The sequence below is a fragment of the Echinops telfairi genome, unplaced genomic scaffold (assembly GCF_000313985.2).
Source record: "Echinops telfairi isolate 266 unplaced genomic scaffold, ASM31398v2 ScPeMD7_2;HRSCAF=8, whole genome shotgun sequence".
In the NCBI taxonomy this organism is placed as follows: domain Eukaryota; kingdom Metazoa; phylum Chordata; class Mammalia; order Afrosoricida; family Tenrecidae; genus Echinops; species Echinops telfairi.
The window spans coordinates 56,472,128-56,480,817 of NW_022103898.1; the positions used below are offsets into that span (position 1 = coordinate 56,472,128).

The 8,690-nt window shown below is 41.8% G+C and overlaps 1 protein-coding gene across 3 annotated transcripts in view; it reads left to right on the forward strand.

The window, feature by feature from the left end:
- The first annotated feature begins 202 nt into the window (after window positions 1-202).
- The window catches only part of KCNC2 (potassium voltage-gated channel subfamily C member 2), a 227,903-nt gene continuing 219,415 nt past the window's right edge, over window positions 203-8,690 (forward strand). For all 3 annotated transcript variants that reach the window (XM_004700439.2, XM_045290531.1, XM_045290530.1), the window contains exon 1: window positions 203-963. In XM_004700439.2, coding sequence (XP_004700496.1) covers window positions 277-963 — 687 coding nt within the window. In that variant the 5' untranslated portion in view covers window positions 203-276. The remainder of the gene's footprint in view (window positions 964-8,690) is intronic.

Here is an 8,690-nt window from a genome sequence, read left to right on the forward strand (position 1 = left end):
CAGCAGAGAAAAAGGTGTCCTGGATGGTCCAGAAAGAATGGGACTATTTCGGTAGTCCTTTGGAAACCTGAGCAAAAGTGTGATCCCAGAGGCGGAGTTCTGGTTGGAGACTGAGGTTCTGGCAAGGCTGTTCCCCATCCTCCCCCCCGCCCCCCCTTACCCATCTGCCAGCTGTGCATCACAGCATTCTTGGGCTGGGGGTGGCTCTGACCACCCGGATCTTGAACTTGACGTCCTGTTCCCCTTCCCCTCCCCAGTCATGTCTGAGCCACAGAGATGGGCAAGATTGAGAACAACGAGAGGGTGATCCTCAATGTCGGCGGCACCCGGCACGAAACCTACCGCAGCACCCTCAAGACCCTGCCCGGGACCCGCCTGGCCTTGCTGGCCGCCTCCGAGCCCCAGGGTGACTGCCCGACCGCCGCGGGCGACCGGCCGCAGCCCTATCTTCCTCCAGTCTCGCCGCAGCCGCGGGCGTCCCCGCTGCCCCCGGGCCCTGGAGGAGGCTGCTTCGAAGGCGGCGCGGGCAACTGCAGCCCCCGCAGCAGCGGCAGCGACCACCGGGGCGGCGGCCGCGAGTTCTTCTTCGACAGGCACCCGGGCGTCTTCGCCTATGTGCTCAACTACTACCGCACAGGCAAGCTGCACTGCCCGGCCGACGTGTGCGGGCCGCTCTTCGAAGAGGAGCTGGCCTTCTGGGGCATCGACGAGACCGACGTGGAGCCCTGCTGCTGGATGACCTACCGGCAGCACCGCGACGCGGAGGAGGCGCTGGACATCTTTGAGAGCCCCGACCTCATCGGGGGCGATCCGGGCGACGACGAGGACCTGGCGGCCAAGAGGCTGGGCATAGAGGATGCAGCGGGGCTGGGGGGCCCGGATGGCAAGGGCGGCCGCTGGAGGAGGCTGCAGCCCCGCATGTGGGCCCTCTTTGAGGACCCCTACTCATCCAGAGCCGCAAGGGTAAGGCCAGAACTGACCCCCTCCCCCGCTGCTCCAACTTCTGCCAACTCCCTTCCAACCGGCCAATCATTCCCATTAAGGGGCTATGGGATGGGAGGTAGGCAGAGAAGAGAGTGGGACTCCCCCCAGTGAGGTTATATGCTCACTCTGTGCAGCAGAAGGCCTGGGGATCTTGGCCTCTCTCTACCCCGTCCCCACCCCCACCCCCTGCACCCCAAACTGCGATTTACTTCAGCAGGTGGAATCTAAAGGCCAAATATCAACTTCTCTGTGCCTCAGGTCAGTCTGGGATCTTGTCTTAAATGGGTATCAGACTTCCTCCTGAGTTTTTCCTCACTCTTTTATCCCAACTGCTCCTTCAGCTTGGATGTCACCTTGGGGCTTCCTGGTCATCCTGACTTGACTTGACATTTTCAGTGAGGCCTGACACTCCTTCACATGTGACTCACCCAGAGCAGTTCCTCCAATTAGGGATCTATTCTGAGGACACAGGAAGGGGAAAGGAATATATGTGTGTGATGGTGTGTGTATGTGGAGAGGAGGGCAAGGCAGGGGCTTTGCTTTCTGACTAGAATCTTCTGGATGCTGACTAGGCCTGCCCCTAACTGACCAGAGACCTCCCATGTACACTGACTTTTGGAATCTGTTTCCTTTCTCCTTGGTCTGTGTCTATGTTATTTACAGGTTGAGCATCATTTAGTTGCCGAGGGGATCCGAGTTCTGTTCTCTAAATTTGAGAGCTTTCAATTGTAGCAAACTTTATTTTGCTCTTCAGACTGTGACCCCAGCATTAATTTTTCTTATTGGTTTCTAGCTTGAATGACAGCTTATATTGGTTTTTTTTAACACTCAATTAATTCTTCAAAATTCCACAAAGGGTGAATCAAAGTAACCAATAGTGGTGCTCCAGTTTAAGGGAAACAAAAGAAACATAAATAGCTAAAAGATGCATGATCTGTGAATGGTTTTTAATTATATGTGAGATAGGAATACTATATTTAGTTAAATATTTGCAACTGCCTGTGCCTGCTTTGCTTCTGCAATCCAGTAGAGACACACCCTGGGAAGACTGGGAATTCTCCCAACTTCACGTTGCTTCTGTCTCCATTGTTGTCTTCTTCTGCCTCTGAGATATTGTTTAGCTGTTAATCTACCAACGAGCTACTGAAAACTAGGTGGTCAAAAAATGTGGTCTGATCCCACTTCAGAAGTCCGAGGACAGTTCGAAATAGAATTTAAAGAGACAACTTAAAGGAATACTGTTACCTGGGATTTGGTATTTCAGTGCTTACCGTCATGCCCACATTCACATATTTGAATGCAGAATGAATGACTTCCACTCTGACGTGTTCTGTGCTTGAGACCATTCTGTGAAAGCAGCAGCATGAAGAGCTATTAAGAAACAAAAACCAAGTGCACATGCACTTAAATTAAACCACAAGCTCCTGACTAGGACATGTGTGTCTTCTGGATTCCAGCAGAGCCACTTGGTGGCTCAAAAGATAATCTCAGTTTGTTTTTCAGGTCCCTCCCGTGAGTCGCCTCCCTTCCCTATCCTGCGCTATATAAAAGGCAGACTGCTTTATTATCTTTCCTTAGGATAACATAGACCATTTTATTTTAGGCCAGGATGCAAAGCAACAACTAAGAAAGTTATGCATTTTTATTATTGTTTTGGAGTTTCATTCTATTGATTAATTATTGGTCAAAAAAGCCAGACCATTGACTTAAAATAATTTCTTTTCCTTTCTTGCTTTTAATATTTCCAAGGCTTAATTATGGTAACATTGAGGAGTTGACCTGAATCAATTTTAGGTGAGGAAAGAACACAGGTAGATTAGAGATTTGTAGAAGATTAATGAGCAGCTCTCTGCCAAGAATCATAGGTTCATAGGTCTGAAACATTTCTTTGAGACCACCTAATCAAGACTCCTTATTTTGTAGGCAAGGAAGCTGAAGATTTCACATGCCTGATGATGGCCAAGGTCATACAGAAAGTTAATAGCACAGCCAAAATTATTCCTGAGGTCTCATGACATCCTCCCCAGGCCCTTCCCACCACAGCCACTGATTATAACTGACTGCCTGGCATGTGAAATCTCTGCTGATGTGTGTTGCTTCTGAGATTCAATGCAGCACAGGACATTCACTGGAATTCTAACTTTAAAAGGTCATCTACGATTTAAATGTATATATATAGATAGATAATACATAAATATATATGATTTAAATATAAATATATATAGGTGTTCCATCACTTTGGTTTATAAAATTATTACCCAGCACAAGCCAACATTAGAATAAAAATTTAGATTTTGAATCAACTTCTTAAGCAACCCTGTTTGAGTATTCATTTTTATTGACCAGTCAAGTATTTAATTATTTGTTTGCTTTCAGATTAGCTGCCATGGGTGGGACTTGTCTTCAGGCAAATTCCTTTTCAAATTACTAGGGATTACCTAAAAAATATATAGAATAATCACAAATTAACATTCTGTTTAAATGTGTTTTAACAGTTTATCTTTACACTGTTCATGTAGCTGGAAGCCTGACTTTATGCTATCTGTCTAGTTTAGTGAGTTGAGATGTATTGTAAGCTGAAGGATGAATTCATGTTTTATATGGATGAATTCATGTTTTATATAGATAGGATTCTCACTCACTCACTGCTGAGTCTCTTCTGGCTCAGAGTGACCCTCTAGGACAGAGTAGATCTGTCCCTTTGGTTTTCTGAAACTTTGAAAAATCCTATGGGAGCAGACAACTTCATCTTTCTCCTGTGCAAGAACTGGTGAGTTTGAACCACTGGCCTTGTGGTTAGCAGCTCTGTACAAAGTCCACAACGTCACAAGGGCTCCTTAGATGTGTATGCTCTTAGGAGACATAAATCAATTTACAAGTGATTTCTTTATTTTGTGGTCTTAGTGCCACATGTTTTAGACTCAATACAATTTAAGTATTTAAACTTTTATAAACATTTCTCCTTTTTATATATGTTCATACTTCATTGATATATTTGAGCATTTGTAGCTGTCTGAATTATTTTTTCATTTTGGTATACCTCCATTTATTTTACTTTGTCCTTTTCCAATATTGAAAAAAATTAGTAACGAATTAGTAGATGTGTTATTTCTAGACTTTAAGATCACAAGTGACAGACTGAAATGGAAATGATACAAACTCAATACTCAGTTTAAATTTACACCACTGTGTTTATGTGTCAGGTTGGTACATCCCCCTCCTTTATTGCTTTTAATTTGTAGTTCAAGTACATATTTGAGAGTTCTAAAATGTCCACATAAGTATGAGAATAACTTTATATTTTATGCTCAAGTCTTACATATTCATATATTTAAGAATAGTATTCAAAATAGATATTTGTAAACATTCAAATAAGAGTTGTCATGGAAACCTGTTGTAGAAAATAAGAGATCAGGACATCAAAGAAGAAATGACTCTATTGATGCCATTGTGTGGTTTTTACAAAGAGTAAAAAGTAGGGGCACATAGATGTGTTTATAAAATTGCTCTGCATCGTATACTTCCCATTTAACGTCTAAGTTTTACAGGTACATGAATTTGTACTGGAAGGCACCAGGAAGACATTTTGATAAAACTTGATTTTTGAGAAGTTAAAAATATAAAAGAACAACAGTATGAAGTTAAATAAAAAAGAAAACAAATTCACAGCCATCTAGTTGATTCTGACCGGGGAAGTGTGTTTTATGTTGGGCTGCTAGCTGGAAGGTCAACAGTTCCACCTGTCCTGCAGGGGAAAGACGAGGTTTTCCATTTTCATAAAGAGTTACAATATGGGGAGTCTACAGGGGCAGTTCTATTCTAAGGTTCAATACCAGACTCTCACCATTGAGTCAATGCCCATCATAGTGACTCCATAGGTCAGGGTCGAAAGGCCCTGTGGGTTTCCAAGACTGGAACCTTTACAGAATGAGTAAACACCACCTTGTCTTTCTCCAATAGAGCAGCTGGTGGTTTCAAATTGCTGATCTTGCAGCTAGCAACCCATTGCCTAAAGACTACATCACCAGGAGTCCTAAGGTTAAATAGTAGAATAAAATATTATTCCCAGGATTGAAGAGGTGAGAGCAGATATGCTTATTTTTATCTTCTTTTCCCTTTGTTTTAGGGCAAAGGTTGACTGAATTCAATTCTATCTTTGAGTGTGTCTCATTCTTAGTGATTTATGTATATCTTTGATTATCTAATAGTTTTTTTTTTACTTTCAAAGAGAAATTTGAAAAGAAAAAACAAAAATAGAAAAATAACTGCCATGCAACCACATTTAATACGCCATCTTTCTGGTGTGGGCCTAGATATATGTTTTAAACTCTTTATCTAATCTACCACAATTGCACATATCATCCTGAACTGAATAATATCGAATTACATATACGGATAGTGATAGTAAAGCCCTTATTTCTTAAACTTGAAAACATTTACTTTAGTAGTATTTCAGATTTTCCCATAATACTACTAAAATATGTTATTTACATATATTAAAACGCAAATTTCAGTGTCTACAATTGTATTCATAGTTGCAAATTTTAAGTTTTTTAAAAAAATGGACTGCTTTTTCAGTCCTTTACAAATCACAAAACCAAACAAAATACCTAAATAAATATTTGATAACAATAAGTGTAGCTTTTAATTTAAATATAATATAATACAATGAAGATAAGGAGATGTGTATATTATATTAAGACTGAAGACAAAATGGGTGCATAAGCACCTGTGGTGAAGAAAGCTGATGGTGCCCGGCTGGCAAAAGATATAGCATCTGGGGTCTTAAAGGCTTGAAGATAAACAAGTGGCTATCAAGCAGGGAAGCAACTAAGCCCACAAGGAAGAAACACATCAGCCTGTGTAATCATGAGGAGTCAATGAGATTAGGTATCAGGCATCTAAGACCCAGAATAAAACCATACCCAATGTGAATGAGGGGGGGCATGGAGTGGAGACCCAATGCCCGATTGGACCCCTCGGTGAGGAGTCACAGGGAAGAGATGAGCCAGTCAAGGAGCAGTATAGCACTGATGAAACACAATTTTCCTCTAGTTCTTTGGTGCTTCCTTCACCCCACTATCATGACCTCAATTCTACCTTACAAATCAGATTAGACCAGAACATGCACACTGCTACAGATAAGAGCCTGCATCACAGGGAATCCAAGATAGATAAACCCCTCAGGGCCAACAATAAGAGTAAAAATACCAGGAGGATTAGTGGAGGGTGGGGGGAGAAAGGGGGAATCTATCACATGGATCAATCTGGAATCCCCTCCTATGGGGACAAATAACGGAAAAGTGGGTGAGGGGCTATGGAGAATGATGTAAGATATGGAAAAAATTATAATTTATTAAGTGTTCGTGAGGGAGAGTGGACAGGGGAGGGAGGGGGAAGATATGGGGAGTGGATATCAGGCTCAAGTGGAAAGAGAATGCTTTGAAAATGATGATGGCGTCATATGTGAAAATGTGCTTGACACATTGGAGGAATGTGTGAATTGTGATAAGAGATGTAAGAGCCCCCAATAAAAGTATTTTTTTAAAAAACTGAAAAAAAAAGAAAGAAAATTTATTAAATCTTATTTCCTAAGCTTTGTTCCAATTAAAAACATTATTGACCAATGTAGCATATTCATGGAATTCCGAGTGTAGTGCAAATGATTCAATGTTCAGCTACTAACTTAAAAGTGGGCAGTTTGATTCCACCCAGATTCCTCATGAAAAAGGCCCGGAATGGGCTTCTGAAAGTTCCCAGTCATTTGCAGCACTATGCAGTGTAATTCTTTTGAGGAACACATGGTTGCCTTGAGTCAGCATGGACTCCATGACAGGTGATTGTATTTTGTTGATAACATATTGTAATCCGTTGTGGGCAGTCCCCCCGTATGAATGAGACATTCCCACCGGGGACAGATGATTCAGTAAACCAGCTTAGCATGCATGAGCATATCTTCAGTGATTTACTAATTCACTCCAAATTAGTGAAACCCATGCTTACTTTTGCTTATTGGGTAATCCAGCACTGTCTATTCTTAAATTGTAAAAACTCATGTATAAGCCGAGTTTTTCAGCACTTTTTAAAAAAAAATGTAGGTATGTGGTAAAATTACTCAGCTGATATTTGGGTCAGCTTATACTTGAGTATATGCAGTATTTCTTTAAATCAAATTGGTAAGTGAGCGGGAGCAGGCCCAGTCAACTCTGATTGAGTCTTACATTAGTTCTGGTGGTGTTGTAGGCTAAGGGTTTGCCTGCTAACCGAAAGGTCTGTGGCTCAAAGCCCACCAGCACCTGCACAGGAGAAAGATAAAGCTGTCTGCGTCACTAAAGATTTACTGTCTCCGGAATCCTACTTAGAGCATTGAGTCAAAATTGACTTGTTAGCAGTGGATTTTATTTCCAGTTTAGTGCAAGAAAAAGCTGGAAGTTTTTGCAATGATTCAAAACCTGGACAAATTGCAATAATTGTGTGTTGTGGGTATTTCAAATCATTTCAAAGTCCCAGCAAATTTACATAATGCAAAAGGGCAAGTAAGTTGAGCATTCTTAAACCTAGGACTTCCTGTATTTAAGACTTTAGGTCCATTTAGTCAATGACTACTGATTACGCCAGAAAAAGAAAAAGGAGCCCTGGTGCCACACAATGGTTAACTACTTACTTGCTAACCTAAAGGTCAGTGGGTGGAACCATAAGTTCCCCTGGGGGAGAAATACATGGCATCTGCTGTCATAGAGGGACAGCCTTGGAATCCCTCAGGAGCCCTGGTGGTGTGGTGGTTACATGCTGGGCTGCCGCTGCCCCTGTGGAGTTAAGGTCTCAGAAACCCACAGGGGTTTGTCGCTGCCAGTGGGCATCCACTTGATGGCAGTGCATCTGTTTTTGTTTGAAACCCATGGGGGCAGTTCTACTGTGCTCTGTAGGGTTTGGATGTTTTTGTTGTTTGTTTTATTTATAGACCAGAAACGATTTAAGATAATGCAAGGAGAGAACATAGTATGTTGCTTTCAATAAGCTCATCATTCTTTTAAAAACATTTCCTAAATCAAGGCATTATCACTAAAGTTAAAGAATGTTAAATTGACAGCAAAGAGGGAAACAACAAAGAGGGAAATATTAAAATAAATTTTCCTCAAAAATATTATATGGAAATATTGCTTGGCACATGCTGGAAAATAGTCCTTGAGAGAAATACTGGGTTTAATGTATCATTAGTATTTATGTGATCATGACATTTTTTCCCCTTCCTTTACAATATGATTGGGGAATTAGGCAAAATTATCTAGAGCATAGTCAAGTGTCTTTATCACCTCCATATTAATTAAAAGTCATGACCAATCAAATGACAGTGCAAATAAGCATGTGGCAGTTATATAATTTCCTGTCAACTTGCTGAGCGGTGGAGTCTAGTCTGTCAATCAGGTTGCAGCTTGATGACTTCATTTGGAGGCACAAAGGAAATAAATAGCTCGCTGGAGGCCAGATACACTCTCTGCTACTCTCCCTGTGTCATTTCTATTGACAAGCCACATGAAGCTGCACTGATGGAGCTAGAGCCCTGGAGCTGGAGGAGTCGCACTGAGATATTTCCACCCACCACTGGATCCACAAGACTTTCCACCCACTGGCCCGTGATCTTCCTGCATTCAGCATCATTGCATGTGTTTTATGAGTCTGAAGAGGAATTTATAGACTGGTATCTG